This window comes from Schistocerca serialis, chromosome 4, assembly GCF_023864345.2.
Source record: "Schistocerca serialis cubense isolate TAMUIC-IGC-003099 chromosome 4, iqSchSeri2.2, whole genome shotgun sequence".
In the NCBI taxonomy this organism is placed as follows: Eukaryota; Metazoa; Arthropoda; class Insecta; order Orthoptera; family Acrididae; genus Schistocerca; species Schistocerca serialis.
In genome coordinates this window covers 225,136,998-225,157,671 of record NC_064641.1, presented here as the reverse complement: position 1 = coordinate 225,157,671, position 20,674 = coordinate 225,136,998, and the positions used below count along the sequence as shown (strand labels likewise).

General features: G+C 37.9%; 1 protein-coding gene across 1 annotated transcript in view; it reads right to left on the bottom strand.

Annotated features, from left to right (window-relative positions):
- Positions 1 to 15,302: 15,302 nt before the first annotated feature.
- Positions 15,303 to 20,674, bottom strand: part of LOC126473861 (general transcription and DNA repair factor IIH helicase subunit XPB) — a 102,033-nt gene continuing 96,661 nt past the window's right edge. Inside the window, exons 15-17 of the mRNA XM_050101189.1 lie at positions 19,962 to 20,110; positions 16,876 to 17,013; positions 15,303 to 15,532 (exon numbers count right to left, since the gene is read on the bottom strand). Coding sequence (XP_049957146.1) covers positions 15,410 to 15,532; positions 16,876 to 17,013; positions 19,962 to 20,110 — 410 coding nt within the window. The 3' untranslated portion in view covers positions 15,303 to 15,409. The remainder of the gene's footprint in view (positions 15,533 to 16,875; positions 17,014 to 19,961; positions 20,111 to 20,674) is intronic.

Genomic DNA, 20,674 nt, shown 5'->3' with positions numbered 1-20,674 from the left:
GAAATAATATGCCCCAAAAATGTTAGTTCACTTACCCAAAATTTACACTTTTCTAAATTTTAACATCATTCCTCCTTTTCTTAATCTTAAACATACCTCCGTTAGTAATTCAAAATGTTCCTCCCATGTCTTTTCAGTCATCAAAATATCATCCACATACACACTTAATTTTGAATGTACTTCATTCCCTAAAACAAAATCCAAGCCCCTAATAAATTCACCAACAGGCACATTAAGTCCAGAAGGTACAACACAATACTGGAAACTACTTACCTCCATATAAAAATGCAGTGTATTTTCTAGAGTCAGGTTCAAGAGAAATCTGATGAAAGGCAGAAGACGAATTTAAACTACTCATGAATTTCCCACAGTTAAATTCATGTAGAAGTTCATCCATATTCTCATAATGGCAATTTTCTCTTAGTAAAAATTTGTTAAGATGCCTAGAATCAAGTACAACTCCAACTTCAAGTACAACTTCCATTTCTTTTTGTTACAACACCTACTGGATTGTAATAAGTACTTCTACTTCTTTCTGTGACTACCCAAGTTTCCATTTTCTGTATCTCTTTCCCTATTTCTTTTCTTTTAGAGAATAGAATACCATATGGTTTTAAAAAGAATTGTTGATGAGTTTTGATATGAAGTTTACACTAATAATTTTCTTCCTTTACCTGGGTTTTTACTAAATATGTCTTGAAATTCTAACATTTTCCTACATTGTAACAACATTAAGAAAATGATATTTGCTACTACACGAGCAAACGCAACTCACACACACATGATCACAGTCTCTGGCAGTTGAAGACTGTGGTCATGTCTGTGTGAGTTGCGTTTGCGCTTGTGTGTGTGTGTGTGTGTGTGTGTGTGTGTGTGTGGTTTTTTTTTTTTTTTTTTTTTTGTGTGTGTGTGTGTGTGTGTGTGTGTGTGTGTGTGTGTGTGTGTGTCTATGTTTGAAAAAGGCCAAAAGCTTATTTTGTGACAGTATTTTTGTTGTGCCTATCCTTTTCATAATATTGTTACATTTCGTCCTGGATTCTCCATTGTTTGATTTTCTTATATTCGTTTTTCTGATTGTCAATCATACTTACAGCTAAATAATCTTGGAATTTACTAATTTTTCAAAATCCTGTTCATTTGTGTAATCAAAATTTGTGTCCTCACATAAAAGTTGCTACTCATGATGGTTCAGTATATTCTTTAAATAATTACAATTATTGCCACAATTTAAAATATACAAGCTCATTTTCAAAGTAATATTATTTTTAGGTTCAGTAATGACCCATTTATTTTCACCGCAGATAAAACTTACATCAAGTTTCATCAACCAGTCCATACTGAGGATGAGATTTTCTTCCAAATTTGGAATCATCATGTACCCTTGCTCAAAAGTTATCTCTTGTATTTGGAAAGTTAAAAGTACTTGTTTCTTAATCATCTTATTTTGTTTCTCAATGGCCACTCTAATTTTTACCCCGATAATTGGCATTTCTACCAGTTCCTTTCCATTTCTAATTTTATCTCTAAACTTTTCTGAAATTCCACACATGGGACTCCTAGTGTCAGTTACATAAATATCTTCCCACTGATCTACTTTAACTTTAATGTAAGGACAACCTAATTATTTTTAATCTCTTTTTTCCTCAGAAATTTTAGAGAGTCTATCACTTTCAGTATCTTAAAATTTTCTTCAACAGTATTTTCATAAAATTTACAGGAACACCCAAATTTACTTTACTAATTGTAATGTCAAATACAGGTTGAAGAGGAACATCAGAATCTACTTCACTAGTTGTAATTTTGGACTTAGACTGAACACAAAACAAGTTACCATTGGAAATACAGTTTTCATTTAGGTTCTCTTCTTATCACTACACCAGTTTATGTATAAAGTTTTACTGATTTTTGCTAATTGATGTAACAAAATTACTATCATCACATAGTTCTGACATTTCATTCTCCTGTATTCCAACAAATAGTTTGTAGTTACCTTCATGTTCCTCAGTAAAACTTGCTTTCACAACAATGTTCTTGATATCGTTACCTTTACAAAATTTACTCTCAACATTACTACGTACATTCTTTTCCTATTTTTGTATCATCACTACAGTATCTGGTTGCCTATCATTATTGAGTCATCATTTTCTTCTTGGTTAAACTTTTTCCTCCATTCAGAACCAATACATTCATTATTCATTTCAACATTATTATTTGCCTTATTCTCAGTCCAGAAAAAATCCCTTTATATCCTCTAAACCCAAACCTGGACTTTCTACATATTTTAGCTGATAATCATTTTGTAATGAATTACTATTACAAATAGTGTCCCAAAATTGTTTGTCAAAACAATTTTGACCTATCGGATGTTCATTTTTGTTAATTTTATTTGTTTTTCCAAACTTGTTTTTCTATCTGATTTCCAGTATCAGTTAGAGGTCCTGTTATGATCTGATCTGTTTGCCCCAAAATTGTGGACCCTCATCGAGGTGGTCTGGAATTTTCTGGATGATTCCCCCTGTTATCTTGTCTCCAATTAAATCTTACAAAAGTATTTCATTCACCTGTTTCTACCACTAAAATTGGAACCATTTAAGAATTCACTTTGTACTCTACCTCATCCTGACTCAGACCAAAATTTACTAAAAAAGCTTTTTTCAAATTTGTGGAATGATTTCCACTGATCAAATTTTAAATTTGCCCATCACAAAGTGCCTCTTTCAAGAAATTTTTTAACGGCTTTGATCTTGAAACTGCCAGGTATACCAGCTATAAAATTACTTTTGCAATGTTGCAAAAAGTCAACAGGACACTAATTGTCATAGAGAAATCTTCTGTTGTTGTATTGGGCCACATTAAACCACTATCTGTATAAAAGTTTTTAGTTACAAGACTGTCCTCAGTATCCAGGATTTTATGATATAATACAGATACACATTACTTAATGTGTTTTTCCACTGCAGTTCTTTGTTGATTTAAGTTAAACTGTTCCTCTGTTGTATTATTTAACTGACAGACTCTGCCTTCTACTGCTTTCTGACCTGCTTGGAGTTCTTTAATAGGTTTTACCTTGTTTGCATTTTCTTTCACAAATTAATTTTCTAAAGTTATAACTTTATTTCCTAATACATTTAATTTTTCACTGACACCTTTCAACCCAGCCTCTAATCCTTTCTTCATTTCTAATATTTGATTTTTCAAATTGGAGGTTAACTGTTTATTACTTTCTTTTAAACTGTCAATATTATTTTGTTTTCTGTTTTCATGTTTTCCAGTTGTGTGACCATTCCTCCCTATTTCCTCAACATTATATTTAAAATAGTCCCCTGATCTACTTTCTTATCCATTGCACTGTCACTTGTATTGTCAAACATATTCTGATTAGCATCTGCAATCACCCCCCCCCCCTGCCCCCCCTCCCTCACATAATTTCACTTGCTGATTGTAGCATTTTTATTTTATGCAGAAATACCTTCCTTACAGCACTGTAGTTTCTACTTATAAATTGTACTTATATCGTCTTTTCCTCCGTTGCCTCTGATGATGATGAGCATCGTTTTTCTTGATTTTCATTTACTCATAGTCCATGTACACTTGAGGTTTCGTTACACTTTTCCCATTTGCACCATTACTTTGTATGGATCCATATTTTATGTTTCTTTGGTTATTTGGTATCATCTCTTCTGAAATGAAAACAGTATTAATATTCCAGCTAATACTGTCTTTATCCCAGATGACGACTGCACATATGAAGTTCCTCTCTTCCATTAAACATTAATGGATACACAGAATGCTGTGCTGACTACTTCTTTTGTAGTGTTATCAAAGTTTATAAAAGATAGAAGGTTAGAATAATATATTAGCAGACAAATATTACTATGGCTGTTTTGTTGTCTAGGGTATCTTCTTTGTTCCTGTATAAGCTTTCCAAAATTATTAGTCCAAGGTGTTTCAACGAAAGTTGCTGGAATATTGTTGTTTTTATCATCATTTGTATTTATTTATAAGTTCTTGAAACATTTTTTACAACCATACTTGTTCACAACCAAAGCTGCGCAATGTTTTACACAACACAAAGAATGTAATTCATCAGACTCTTCCCTGGATCAACCTCCTTAGCTCTTGAAACCACACTGGCATGCTTGGTGCCTAAAATTTCGATATACAGGACGCGTCAAAAAAATGTATACACACTTTGAACTGTCATAGACAATTTATTTCCCATTCTACAAGGTTAAATATCTGTGAGAAAGTAATGTTGTGCTTCTTAAACAGGTGGCAGCAGTGGCAGGGAAGTAACTGCAACATGGCGGATGTGCATTTGAGCTTTGAAGCGTGGAAGCAAATAATTAAGTGGTACTGGAAGTTTGAGAATGTAACTGCGGTTCGAAGATAGTGGAGAAGTGAGTATGGTACAGAACCATCTTCAAGGTTAACAATTACACGTCCACGAGACAAATTCGAAGCTCATGGAACAGTGTGTGATGTGCATAAAGGTCGATCAGGGCAACCTCGTACAGCTACAAGTGGTGATTCCACAACTGCGGTCTTGGAACTGTTTCAGCATTCGCCTCAAAAATCTTCAAGGCAAGTGGCATGTGAGAGTAATGTAAGTGCTAGTAGTGTGCTACGCATTCTGAAGAAAGGCAAGTTTCATGTGTACTTTCAAAGGCTGGTGCAACAGCTAAGTGACGACGATCCAGATCGAAGGTTAGAATTTTGTGAATGGGTTCAGGAGATGGTGAGACGTGAATCGGGATGTATGGGTAGCATAATTTGGTCGGATAAGGCCCAATTCAAACTCAATGGAACTGTCAATAGGCACAATTTTGTGTACTGGGCCGAAGATAATCCTCACATTACAGCTGAAAAGGCTGTGAATTTGCCTGGTGTAAATGTGTGGTGTGGTTTCCTGCAAGAGGACTCATTGGGCCTTTCCGCTTTGAAGGTACTGTTACTGGAGAAACGTACCTAACAATGCTTGCTGACTCCATATTCCCTGCCATTTGTGCATTATATGGTAATGATTAGTTTTATTTCCAACAAGATGATGCCCCACTGTACTATCGTAGGGACATACGAGCATACCTGGATCACAATGTACCAGGCCAGTGGATAGGACGCAGGGGACCAATCGAGTTTACTGCACACTCTCCAGACCTCACGCCGCTGGATTTCTTCTTATGGGGCACAGTAAAAGATGAGGTGTATAAATGTAAACCACACAACCTGGACACACTTTGGAATGAGATTCAGGCGGTGTGTGCAGAAATCTCATTGGACACTTCAGTACGATGTACGGAATCAGTGGTGACTCATACTCAGAAATGTATTGATGCTGAAGGCCACCAGTTTGAACATTAATCACATTTGCAAAGTACATTTATTTTTCTAATTGGACTTTAGCTTTCCATTTCCAGAAATGTAACATTGTAGAATGGGAAATACATTTTTTATGATGCTTCAAAGTGTGTATACATTTTTTTGGCGCACCCTGTATATTTTGAACACAGCTTCCATATCCTTCTAGAGCAGAATGTAGTCAATTTAGAATTATATTTACTGTCCCAACTGAAGCTGCTTTTCAGAAATATCTTACATAATGTTTTCTGCAGATAATTATTGATGTGAAGATTTATGAACCTAACAGTTAATAACAAAGTTTGCAAATTTTGACAAACTGAAAAATAGCAGCTTCCTGTGATTGTACATGGATGAGTATTATTGATAATGAAATAAGAATAATTATAAATGAAAACATAAATCTTGTTTATATGAAAACTGAAGCATAATGGTATTAGTTTTACTGCAAAATAATTCTTGCATCATTTAAGTTGACAATTTTGATTACTAATTTTTACGGTTCAAAATCGATATTGTGCTTTGGATCAATATGAAAAATTAAAATATATCATCATAAAAATAGTGTTTTGGCGATTAGATATATGCAAAATATTTTCAGATGTGGAATATATAATTTAAGTATGAAAATGAACTCAAGTCAGGCCAAAATTTATACGGAATCGAATATTTCAATTGACATACAAAAGCTCCGATCAGACAAGGTTCATTACAGTGTCTAAGTGCTGGCCAATCCATGTCTGCTGCCCTTTGTTGACCAAAGCACATGGCTTGTACTCATGCTTGCCCTGTGGCTGCAGTGCAACCACTGCTGTGTGGGTGCGCTGGCAGGGCTGTCGTGAGAGGTGCCATTGGTGCAGAGTATTTGCTGCACCACAGCGGTATGCATTCAACCATGTACATATAAGTCAGTAATTAAATACCATTGTAAACAGTAACATTCTATTGCTAGCAATAATAGTTGTAACCCAATTGCTCTTATACTTAATAGCTGCTCAGTCCTTGGAATAGAGCTGATATGGAGATATCTACCATAAATTATATGATTTTTAAGGGGCTTTGCTGCTGTGACAGTTGACTTCTAATGATCACTACCGTGTCATCACTGGTTAAGTTACAGCCAGTGGAGGTGTATCATAACTGCTTGGTCTGGAAGCTGTAATTCTGCAGTGATTAGTGAGGTCAGTCATAATATTTAGCAATAGCATCCTCAATGAGGAGTGCAGTTTTTACATTTCTGCTTTGCTATAGCCAGATTCCTAACCAGAACCCATTGTCCGGGCTTATAATCTGGAATTCTCACATTCTTTTGAAATTGTTTTACTTGTCTAGCAAACATCAGCTGCATTGCTTACCGGTATCTGTTTCCAAATGGTTTTTAAGTTGGGACACAATTTTACCACCGAGCGAGGTGGCACAGTGGTTAGCACACTGGACTCGCATTCGGGAGGACGACAGTTCAAAACCTGCATCTGGCCGTCCTGATTTAGGTTTTCCGTGATTTCCATAAATAGCTTCAGGCAAATGCTGGGATGGTTCCTTTGAAAGGGCACAGCTACTGTCTTTTCCCTGTCCTTTCCTAATGTGATGGGACCGATGACCTCGCTGTTTGGTCCCCTCCCTCCTACCAACCAACCACAATTTTACCAACGTAGCATGAACATCTAGGAGGAAATTATCTAATTTGAATGATGTACTCATTTAGTGTCTATGCACCTCCTTGTACAGAGTACAAACAATTGATTCATGCTCTTTCTCATTATATGAGGACATACTGTAGGGGAACAGCATATTTCAGTCTGTGTGGCTCTGGATTACATAACACAATAGCATTTTTAGAACAGACTTATGTGCATGCTCCATGCAGCCACTACTTTGCAGATGGAAGGTGGGAGTATGTCAGTTCTTTATTTTTAATAAGTTGAAATTACTTCCTTGATCTGTTATGATGGCCTCATGGCATCCATACTTCAAAATAAGATGCGTCATGCAAGCTTTGAGGACTGTTTCTGCAATTGTATCTGCCAGAGCAACCATAATTAAGAAATGTGGAAAGTGATCAATAATTGATGAAACATAGTTGCTTTGAGCTGAAATAGTGAATGGTCTAACTATGTCAAGGGCAACCAAATCAGAATGTTTAGTGGCTTCTGAAGTGTTGGGAGAGGGATATTTAGTTTTACATATTGTGCCCTCTACACTGATCATAAACAAGGCCATACACAACTTTCAACATCACACATACAAGTAGGCCACCAGTACTGTGTGGCTGCTTGCATATTTGTTGATTTCTTTTCACTGTAGCATGTTTGTACTTTGTCATGTAATTGGTGCAAAATTCTTTCTCTAAGGAATTTCATAATAACCAGCCAACTGCCTTGTGGTATTTTATGATAAAGGATTTTATCTGTGTCCATAAAGTCTACTGATGCTTGCATTCTTTGTCCTCTTGTTGCTCTTTCTCTAGTTCAGTATGTAGAATTTCATCGACCTGATTACACTGAACTTCTAAACTCAAGATGTCAGCATTTTGATGGAGATTTCCTGGTTTGTGCTTAGCTGAATAATCATATTTGCTTAACTTAAGAGTCCACCTAGGCAGTCTACTACTAGGATCCTTGAGGCTTAATAACCACATTAATGTGACATGACTGTAAACTTTCTCCCATATAAGTAAGTTTACTCCACATGCAAGAGCTAATCGCTTCTTCTCTGTTGTGCTGTAATTAAACACAGCTTGATTCTGCCAATAGGATGTACAAATTCCCTATGAACTTGACTAAGAACACACCTAACTGCAAAACTGCTGGCATTACAGGAGAATATCAATGGTTTCTCAAAATCTGAATATGCCAAAACAGGTGACTGAGTTAGACGTTCTTCATTTTTTTAACATGGCTATTTGTCACTCAAGGATCCATGTAAATACTATTACTTTCTTTAGCTGTTTGGTGAAAGGTTTGCCAGTAGTGGCATATTCTAGTACAAAATGACAATAATAGTTTACTAAATCCAGAAAAGATTGTAATGCTTTGATGTTAGGAGGGGAGGGAATGTCTTTTACTGCATTGGTTAGCTGCAGATTGGTTCAGACAACACTGACCAAAATTATGTGACCCAGATAATTAACTGGCGGCTCTGCAAACTTTCACACATAACGATGTGATACAGCACTACATCTGCACAGCTAATCCAAGTGAGAAGCAGTTGTTTCTTATCACTTGCACTCTAAGAGTTTCAGTCTCACTACCTTTCATCATTTTAGCACTCGCTGCATGCAACCTAACAAATGTGTGGCTCCTTTCACACAGTAAGGGAAACATGGCAGTTAGCTCTGTCACGTCACAGCATGAAACATACAGAAGAGCAATGAGCTTGTGCACACCACAGCTTCTCAGCCTACGTGCATCAGTGCGGCTGTGCAAACCATGCAAGTAGCTGTGTCTTTAGGCAACGTAGAGTCAGACGTCTTCAGAAATTTCCACAAAGCTATGCAAAGTTTATTCCCCCCCCCCCCTCCCCCCCCCTCTCTCTCTCACACACACACACACACACACACACACACACACACACACACACACACACACACACACACACACACACACACACACACCACAGAGCCAAGTGAACACCACATGGACTGGAATATGCTTGCAGTGCAGTGTGTTTTAGAAGTAACTATCCCACATACACCTGTAACAGGGCATACAGATTAGTGGGGACACAAGAACACTTGCATTAGACATTGAAGGCATGGAGAAACATCAGCTGAACTGATGAGACACAGTACACATTAGTACAAGCATATGGAAAGCCATATCAGTTGATGCACTGCACTTTCCAGCAGGAAACAATTCAAGCAAGTGATGGGGTTATTTCACATGTAGGGGGGATGTCAATATGGTATGAAATGGTAACCCTGTTTTGTCAGCCACTGCCAATCAGTGGCAAATGGAACACTCTGATACTGTACATCCATTTGTTTGTCTGCTTCGCACCACAGACAAGACCTGTACCTTCAATGAGATAATAAATTACTCCACTGCTCTTGAATTGTTTAATGAACACTCCATAAAAATGAGAGTACACACTCGGCTGTCTAGGTCACCTGACCTCAATACCAAGTCCAGTCCATGATATGACTGAATGATATTTGTGTACTGTGACGTAACCCTGAACAATGTCCCTCACTTGTGGGTGGTAGATGAGTGGCCATGGATCAGGATGGCTTCTTAGTATCTTGTGGAAGTTATGTCATGACACATGGCCATTATCACTGCGAGAGCAGGTGCGGCACACTAATAGATGTTGTTGTTGTTCTTGTGGTCTTCAGTCCTGAGACTGGTTTGATGCAGCTCTCCATGCTACTCTATCCTGTGCAAGCTTCTTCATCTCCCAGTACCTAGTGCAAACTACTTCTGAATCTGTTTAGTGTATTCATCTCTTGGTCTCCCTCTACGATTTTTACCCTCCACGCTGCCCTCCAATACTAAATTGGTGATCCCTTGATGCCTCAGAACATGTCCTACCAACTGATCCCTTCTTCTTGTCAAGTTGTGCAACAAACTCCTCTTCTCCCCAATCCTATTCAATACTTCATTAGTTACTTGATCTACCCATCTAATCTTCAGCACTCTTCCGTAGCACCACATTTCAAAGGCTTCTATTCTCTTCTTGTCGAAACTATTTATTGTCCATGTTTCACTTTCATACATGGCTACACTCCATACAAATACTTTCAGAAACGACTTCCTGACATTTAAATCTATACTCGATGTTAACAAATTTCTCTTCTTCAGAAACGCTTTCCTTGCCATTGCCAGTCTACATTTTATATCCTCTCTACTTCGACCATCCATCAGTTACTTTGCTCCCCAAATAGCAAAACTCCTTTACTACTTTAAGTGTCTCATTTCCTAATCTAATTCCCTCAGCATCGCCCGACTTAATTTGACTACATTCCATTATCCTCGTTTTGCTTTTGTTGATATTAATTTTATATCCTCCTTTCAACACAATGTCCATTGCGTTCAACTGCTCTTCCAAGTCCTTTACTGCCTCTGACAGAATTACGTCATCGGCGAACCTCAAAGTTTTTATTTCTTCTCCATGGATTTTAATAACTACTCCGAATTTTTCTTTTGTTTCCTTTACTGCTTGCTCAATATACAGATTGAATAACATCGGGGAGAGGCTACAACCCTGTCTCACTCCCTTCCCAACCACTGCTTTCCTTTCATGTCCCTTGACTCTTATAACTGCCATCTGGTTTGTGTACAAATTGTAAATAGCCTTTCGCTCCCTGTATTTTACCCCTGCCACCTTCAGAATTTGGAAGAGATTATTACAGTCAACATTGTCAAAAGCTTTCTCCAAGCCGGCCGAAGTGGCCGTGCGGTTAAAGGCGCTGCAGTCCGGAACCGCAAGACCGCAACGGTCGCAGGTTCGAATCCTGCCTCGGGCATGGATGTTTGTGATGTCCTTAGGTTAGTTAGGTTTAACTAGTTCTAAGTTCTAGGGGACTAATGACCTCAGCAGTTGAGTCCCATAGTGCTCAGAGCCATTTGAGCCATTTGAACCTTTCTCCAAGTCTACAAATGCTAGAAACGTAGGTTTGCCTTTTCTTAATCTAGCTTCTAAGATAAGTCGTAGGGTCAGTATTGCCTCACGTGTTCCCATATTTCTACAGAATCCAAACTGATCTTCCCCGAGGTCGGCTTCTACCAGTTTTTCCATTCGTCTGTACAGAATTTGTGTTAGTATTTTGCAGCCATGACTTATTAAACTGATAGTTCGGTAATTTTCACATCTGTCAACGCCTGCTTACTTTGGGATTGGAATTATTATATTCTTCTTGAAGTCTGAGGGTATTTCGCCTGTCTCATACATTTTGCTCACCAGATGGTAGAGTTTTGTCAGGACTGGCTCTCCCAAGGCTGTCAGTAGTTCTAATGGAATGTTGTCTACTCCTGGGACCTTGTTTCGACTTGGGTCTTTCAGTGTTCTATCAAATTCTTCATGCAGTATCAAATCTCCCATTTCATCTTCATCTACATCCTCTTCCATTTCCATAATATTGTCCTCAAGAACATCGCCCTTGTATAGTCCCTCTATATACTCCATCCATCTTTGTGCTTTCCCTTATTTACTTAGAACTGGGTTTCCATCTGAGCCCTTGATATTCATACAAGTGGTTCTCTTTTCTCCAAAGCTCTTTAATTTTCCTGTAGGCAGTATCTATCTTACCCCTAGTGAGATAAGCCTCTACATCCTTACATTTGTCCTCTAGCCATGCCTGCTTAGCCATTTTGCACTTCCTGTCTATCTCATTTTTGAGACGTTTGTATTCCTTTTTGCCTGCTTCATTTACCGCATTTTTATATTTTCTCCTTTAATCAATTAAATTCAATATTTCTTCTGCCACCCAAAGATTTCTACTAGCCCTAGTCTTTTTACCTACTTGATCCTCTGCTGCCTTCACCACTTCATCCCTCAAAGCTATCCATTCTTCTTCTACTGTATTTCTTTCCCCCATTATTGTCAATTATTCCATTATGCTCTTCCTGAAACTCTCTACAACCTCTGGTTCTTTCAGTTTATCCAGGTCCCATCTCCTCAAATTCCCACTTTTTGCAATTTCTTCAGTTTTGATCTACAGTTCATAGATTGTGGTCAGAGTTCACACCTGCCCCTGGAAATGTCTTACAATTTAAAACCTGGTTCCTAAATCCACTAATAGATAGCTACAACTAAATCAGTTTGTTGCCTGTGTGTGTGTTTTTTGTATAGACATTGCTAACACTGTCATTGTGTAGAGGAAAGTGACATTACTGAGTAACCTAGGGAAATACTGAATTATATAAATGAATTTTTCAGTTGGTATAATGGACATCAATTTGCCTTAAAAGAACGTACGACAATGCTTGTGGACATGGAGGGAGTCTTTGTTAGAATGGAATAAAGTACTACTAATATACTGTTCCAATGAGTCAGACTGATTAAGAATCTAGAAGTAATGTTCATAAACAAAGTTGAAGGTGCCTCCCCGAAGGTCATTCCACTGATAATATGTGATCACAGATGAGTGGGTATACCACGAGCAGCACTAGGAGGTATCCAAGTGGCAGAACATTCAACCATCAGAACAACAAAAATGCTAAATCTAATTAACAACTGTCTCTCCAAGTTACAGAGGCTCAAAATCTGGTGTAAAGCTAATGTGGCAGCCTTACTGAAATCTGGAAATATCCAACAGACTCAAAGAATTTTTGACCATTCTCATTTCTCTGATGCTTATGCAAATTGCTGGAAATAGTGATCTTGAACTGCTATTGGGGTATGTAGACAAGACCCTTATTAAATAAAGGGCAGGATTTCATTTAGGAAAATCATGTCGTGGCCAGATCCTGAACCTAAACCTATATGCTGAAAATGGATATGAGAGGAGGCAGATCACAAGTGTGGAATTTGTGGACTAAACAGTGGAGTATGACACAGTAAATCATAATGAACAGGGAAGGAAGATTTATACAAGCAGCAAAGACTACTGATTAAGCATTTCATCCCAAGGCCTATAACAAAACAGGCAATTCTTTGGCATCCTGAACAAGAAAAGTTCATAGAGAATCCAGAAGGATGGTCTTCCTCAAGGCAGTTTGCTGCCACCACTGCTGTATATTATCCATGCCAATGACCAATCTGCTAGAACAAACACAAGATCTTTCATTTACGCCAACTACACCGCAGTTGCAATCCAAGGAAGAACATTTGAAGAGATAAAAATGAAACTGACTGCAGGCCTAAATGATCTGGCAGAATACTTTGACAATACGACCATTGCGAGAATGTGAAGCTCAAGATCTGCAGCTGAAATAATATTATATGCAAACTCACTAACAGTACATGGGCGCTCAACCAAATGTCTGGCAGAACTCTGCACACACACCAGGCGTGTTGAAACCACTCTGAACTAGACAGGCCACATTATAACTGGTTGTCTACAACCACTAGTTGACAATCTCTACCATCTTATAGGCACAGCATCCCTGGATATCAGATGAAGAACAGCGGCACAGACTGAGAAGAAAAAATTGGAAAACAATTCCAAGCAAAGCCATGTTTGGAAGCAAAGCATCACATCCTAAGTGGAAGTCGAGAAAGAGCTTTCTTCAAACAATCAAAGCGATTACATCATCACCTTCTGCTTGCCAAATAGAATTGTGGCAAAACAAGGCAACTAGAAGTAAGTAATAGTCAAAATATGAAGAAAGAGCATGCGGCTGATTGCCAACTACCCTGCCAGACATGAAAGTCTTTGAACAGACGCGGTGCAAACAAAACTTGAAGCGGTGATGCTAAATTACAGGAGATGCACCCTATGAGTGTGGAGAACTTCAAGATCAAGAGCACCTCTTGGTCTTCCCGAAGTTGCTTGAAGCTTGCATGCTGGGTGACGTGTTTTCAGCAAATATCCAGCAATTGAGACTGCCAAATTCTCAGTCTCAAAAGCAATTGAAATTACAGAGTCTTGTGTATTTGTTGTAGATATGATTGGAATTTTAAAATAAATATATTGTATTTTCCTGGATACAAGAATAATGATATAATAAATGAAATGCTGTGGAATCAATGTAACATCAATAAGATGAAGAGCACCCAAGGTTTCAGTTTGTTGGGAGAAGTATGGCACTGAGAGATACACTTGCAAAGGTGAGCAAACAAAAGACACACTTGTTACTTTTTATTGAGAACTGTTTCAAATTGAGCTAAGGAAGAGATCAAAGGAATTCAGTTTTTGTTGTTATAATTAACCAGTTTACACCATGCAAAGATGTTCCAGAAACATGAGTGGAAATGGTTGGATGAGAAACTTCTTGTTATGTAAGGCTAATGGGTAGGCTCAGAGAACCAGTATTTGAGGTACACTGCAAAATTATCTTACTGTGTCAACTTTATATTTCCTTAAGGAATTGGTGACCTCCAAATGATATGAATATGTAAGCTATAAGGGTGTCCCAGGAAGAATGGTGAATATTCTGGGGAGTGACAAGAATGATCATTTGAAGCAAAAAGCTTCACATGGACATATGTCTTACTCTGTACGGCTTCTGAGATGGAACACATTCACTGTACATTGTAATTTATTTTCCATATTATTCAGTACATTGACATTATTTGCATTGTACCACAGTAGTGTACAGAAAGTAGAGAGGAATAATTTTATACTGGGTGTTTGTGGTCTATAGAGTCAGGAAACTACCTTAAATTGGCCTACAAGAACTAACTAAGCTACATTGAATGCACATCAAGTGCAAACTACGTGCTAGAGTAAAAAATGAATAGTATCTTTTTTGTAGTAAATTTAATGTGGTTTTATTTTGTATTGCAACACATTTTCATTGGAAGCTGCGGTTTTTGAATTATTCAGGAAAAATGTGCTTAAGTGGCATTAAATGTGTTCCAGCTCAGGAAACATTTGGAACAGGGCATATGAAAATATGGAGTTTTTTACTTTAAACGAGTCTTCCTGTAATATTCTTGAATACTGAGCCTTCCTTCTGAGACACCCTGTATACCCTTGCACAGACAAGAAGTGATCCAAACTCAATGAATATTCTGAAACATTGAGGAAAATTCTCACAAAAGCAGTAACCATTTAGTTGGCCCATTAAAAAATAAATATTTTAAGAGAATATATTATCCTCATTTTAAAATACTTCATTCAATGAGAGAGAGAGAGAGAGAGAGAGTGAGAGTGAGGGGGGGGGGGGGGGGGGTAGAATGTTCGTACTTGCGTATAGATTTTGTTGGAGATGATTTCACTGTCTTTTGTAAAGCATGGAACTATTTTTTTTATTAGTTTTCTACTAAAACAACTTGTTCATTAGATCATTCATAACACTACAGCTTCATTAGGGAAGAGAGTTGTAAAGTAACAGAAGAAATTTTTGAATATATTTTTATTTTAATATAAAAAATGCTTTTGGTTACAAAACTTTTGTACAAAATATTTCACAACATAACAAATCTTATAACAAGGAAACACTTATGGCTAGGCCCTGAACTTTTTGAACAGAGGGTGTTTGACATTTGAATGTGATGTCTTTTTATATTCCAAGTACACTGCATCATCAGCTCCAGATAAGGAACTCATGTTTCCTGGCCGCCTATGAACCTAGTAGAGAGAACAGAAAACAGTTAAACCAAATGTGGCAATGTTTGACAATGTTAAGGTATCAATGACTAAAATAATCTTACAAAAAATGTACATTCACTTTATTTTGATGGCTGGATTTTAATTTTGGACATATTTTGATCAGGAATAAGAGTTTTGCATGACACTGTCATACATTTGTGGTGCTGAAATAGAAATTGCCATACAGGAATGGAGAGAACTCTCATCCAAGTAATGAGGTCCAAGTCGCATAAAATGTTTAAATTTCACAAAAATGTGCAGTATGATTTGGGTACATCACAGCCACAGAGAACCAATTATACTTACGCTTACACACACACACACACACACACACACACACACACACACACACACACTCTCTTATTACAATGGGGTCCCCACTCCCAAAGACATTTTAAAGATACTGCTAGCTCCCGTCCATCTCTCCATCCCCCAAGCAGGAATCTATGTACCCTACCTGTCAGCATATAGTGCACTCTGCATGTTCAAATGCGACAAAGTGTTTCAAAATATTAGCAGATTGTGAGACTGAGGCAGCATGTGGAAACTAGCCTGATATTTAGGTACAGCAATGTAGAAAAATGCCTAAATGCAACATCCAGGCTTGCCGACACACATGCTCCCCTCATTAATCGTGGGACTTTCCTGTATCCCAGAAATGGACACTTTAATGTGCTTGGATATCCAGGTCAGTTAATCAGTGTAATTATTAAGGAATATCATGCCTATTTGAGAATTTTTGTGCAATATCAAGCCTATTTCGTTTTGTGAAATGTACTCTTCAGAAGCTGCCTAATGTCTGTGAAAGTATTGTCTGTTTGAGCTTTAACTTATCATTTGTTTCAGTTCCCTACCCTATTTTAAGCTGTGCTGTCAAGTGTGGATCAAAAATACTTAAAATTATTCTGCTCAACAAGTACAGAACTCATGTTATCCAAACTGTGTAGTCACTGTCTCGTGCCAAACACTTGGAGAAATCCACAGAAAGTTTCCTGCAGTTGATATTGTGTAGTGCCAGATCTTCACTCATGACATTTGGCCCCCAACGGCAACAGTCATTTTGAATGGCTACTATAGGTGACAGAAAAAAAAGTGTCTCTATAACAGATGACCTAGTGTGGGAGTCAGTGTAGCAACTGTTCTATTCTCCCCATCCCCAGCCCATTTCTGAAACTACATGATACTGGAGGTTACTTCCAGATGATAATCAAACAATGTGTTCTTGGCCAAGTGTCGGCCTTTTTATGCTATGTTATCTTCCTTCACCCCTATCATACTATGTCTCCATACACGCTGCAACATCCATACTAGTAAATACTTACTGATGGACCAGAACTTGAAGCAGATCGGGGTCCTTCTCCAGGGATACGTTCCTCATCAGCATCTGCATCACTTGCTGCTAGTACCTGCTGTAGCAGCTGCCCTTGTTCTTCACGAGTTCCATATAGTAGGTCTGGTTCCTAAAAATATAAAATAGAATTTAAAACTAGGTGAAATACTTCTTCCTGTTTTATCAACACTCTCAAAAACAGCAATTCCCAGATTACAAAAATGACTGAAAACAAACACGCACACAAGCAAGCAGTATCATTTCCCGTGCTTTGTGAGTCTTCTGATCCCTGGTTTCAAAGAATTTTTTCCTCTCTTTCAATATGTTTTTCTTGTTTCCAACCTTCATTCCATGTGAATGAATTTTAGAAAAATCCGAAAGTCTTTTAGCCTTGCTTCAGTGGTAGATAAGTAAATTAAATTAGATGTAAACTGGAACAGCAGTGTTAAGATGCGCAGTACATAAATCAACAATATCATTCTGGAGTATGTTGGCCATCAAGAGGCAAGTAAAGTAAAAACTTTTCTTTTGTAAAAAAATTTTCACTCTTCTAGTTTCACCTGCTGACTACTGTTCCCTTGTTTCTTGGCTATATCCTTACTACATCTAAAAAAACACTACAACATAAGAAGTTGAAGACAAAATGAAGCAATGATAAATAAAATAGAACTATGGGAAAACTTTTCTCATATGGCAATTAAGACACATTTTCCACTCTCTAGAAATATACCTGCATCTGTGAAGGAAGGAAGGAAGATTATAGTCAAACGTCGCATTGATGAGGTTTTCAGAGATAAAGCACAAACTCAGGGGATTGGGGGAGTATGCGAAGAAAATTCGATGAGTCTTTCTCAAAGGAACTCTCAACATTTGCCGTATGTGATTTAAGGAAACCACAGAAAACTTAAATTTGCATGCCCTGATGTGAGTCCAGCATCTTCATCTCATGTGCAATGAGTTGTTCTCATCTTCTGACATAATAATTTTAACTATGACTGAAGTTTTTTTATAGCAAGGTGAAGGTTGTGAAGCAAAACCAATTGCAGTCAGTGCAAATCAGACTGTAAAGGGTACAACCAAATGCAGAGTGAACTATATGACATAGTGGCACACTACTGGATCTATACTTTAAAATAACTTGGTTTGGCTATACAGAATTACATTCCTTGCTGGGTTTTTAAAAAATATTCTGTTTTGTATTGATTATATTCCATGCTTTTTTTAAAATTCTTTTTTGTAGCTTAATGTGGATTCTTCAGAGATGTCTTGGGTATACCTTTTAATGAGCTTGAACCCTTGTTCCACCCATAATAAACTCATTACTTAGCAGGAAGTTTACAAAGCCACTTGGGGCATTGGGTGGTTTGCTCAACTCTCATTTGGAAGGAGTAATTTTCAAATCCACATCTGGCCACCCAGATGCTTTTATAAATCAACTGAAACAAATACTGAAATGGTTCTCATTAAAAAGGACACTACCAATTTCCTTCCCCATCATTGCCTATTCTGAGAATGTGCTCCGTATCTAATGAACTTTTTATGAGTGGGGCATTAAACTACCCTCGATTCAATCATAAAAGTTTATGGTTGAGGCACATACTACAGTTCAGCATAAAGACAAAATGACCACTCAACATGGGCAGAATTCAATGTTTTGTTCTTCCTTAGAATGGACGCAGTTTTACATATCCAGGCACATAAATATACTGTTGACCATCAAATATATCATCCATCCTCTACAAGTTTGGTTATCTTCTTTAGATAAAGATCGTCTGTGGTTGAGAAACATTCCTAAAAGTATTTTAGGATTAAAGGAGACCACTTACCGAATAGCAAAAGCACTGAGTTGTCAAAAGGCACACACAAAAGAAAGAAACTCCATAGCTTTCAGAGTTATCCTTTGATGAGCTACAGCTGTGGTAGTCAACCTGGTCCCTAATGCACACTAGTAGGCCGTAAGGGTTTTAAAAACATTTTCATTAGATTTCATAAAATTTTAATGTAAAGTATTTGGTATGTAATTTTTATGATATGCTCTAACTTGCTATAACTCTGCTTTACACATTTTATAAAGTAAAGTTACTTCCCTTCTTTACAAATCACCTTTGCTGTGGAAATGGTGGGCAGTTAGAAAATTTTACAGTTAACAGAGATAGAAAGGTGGACGATAGGTAAAAAGGTTTACTACCCCTGAGGCCAGGGTATGGGATGGGCGGCTAGCAGTACAGAGGGAAGTGGCCGGTTAGCTGGCTAGGAATTTAGGAGGGAGGTGTGGCATGTACATGTGCTGGCATGATTGTAGCGACTGCTGGGAAGCAGCACACACTGGAGGTGATGTGGGGATGTGAAATGGTAGGGATGACAGTACAGAGGAGGATGGAGGGGCAGTGGGTTACCTGAGATTGAGGACAGGACAATTACGGGAGCAGAAGACGTGTTGCAAGGGGCTTGGCTTGGGTTGTGAAGCAGCGGCAAAACTGAGCATATTGTGTTCAGCTGCAGTTGTGCCAATGAGTGGCCAACTTTGTTCTTAGCACCAGTTTGGCAGTGGTCATTCATCCTGATGGATGGCTGGTTGTAGTCATACCTACATAGAAGGCTGTGCAGCATAGTTGGTATATGACATTGGCTGCTTTCACAGGTGACCCAGCCTCTGATGGGATAGGATAAGCCTGTGGCAGGACTTGAGTAAGATGTGCTGGCTGGGTGGACTGGGCAAGTCTTGCACCTTGGTCTACCACAGGGATATGACCCCTATGGCAATGGGCTGGGAATGGGAGTGGCATAGGGATGGACTAGGATGTTGTGAAGGTTGTGTGTGGGCAATGGAACAATACCTTAGAAGGGTTGGAAAGGACCTTGGTTCTGACGTCCCTCATTTCTGGGTGGGATGAGAATAACCAAAGCCATGTCAAAGGCTATAGCCCAGTTGTTCCAGTCCAGGGTGATAATCGATGATATAGTAATGTTTTGTATTTACAGCTTGAACTGATCAAAAAATAAAATGAGAGTTTCTTATCAAACACAAATAAATATAGCATGAAATACTGTATAAAATGAAAATCTACTGCACATTACCTCTTCCATTCCAGCAAGTTTAGTAATAACTTTGTAGCTATAGCCTTGGTTAACAAGGAATCGTTGTCTTTTACGTGAGTAGCTCATTTCCATTGTATCCTGTGACACCAGGGTGTAGAAAAAGGCATTGTATTCCTCTGCTATTGCTCCTGTACCAAACATATAAAATATACAGCTGAAATATGACTGCAACTTGAGAAACTGTTCTTCATATAATTTATATCTTGCAGAAGGTATAAGATTTGATTTGATTTTTTATTGGTCCAGTTTTATCATATAGCACAAATTGTACAATTGATATTGGACAGGTCAAAGATAAGTTACAATAATACGACAGAATAGAAACAGTGCTTCATTAGAAATGCCTTTAGTTTAGCTTTAAATATTGGATGAGTAGTATTTTTTATTTCCTCTGGTATCTTATTGTGTAGTGTTACACCAATGTTAATTATGCTCCTCTGATAGGTGGTTGTTCTGTGATATTTTTGATGTATATTTGATTCCCTTCTGGTACTATAGTTGTGTACACTTTTGTTCTGTAGCAGTTTGCCTGTTTTCAGGAGGTAGTCCCTAGTGAACAAGATAGTTTCATAAATGAATAAACTTGGAACATTTAGAACACCAAGCTCAGTAAAATGGGATTTACAGGACTCCATCTTTTTAAGGCCACAAATTATTCTTAAAGCTCTTTTTTGCATTCTAAATACCTTTAC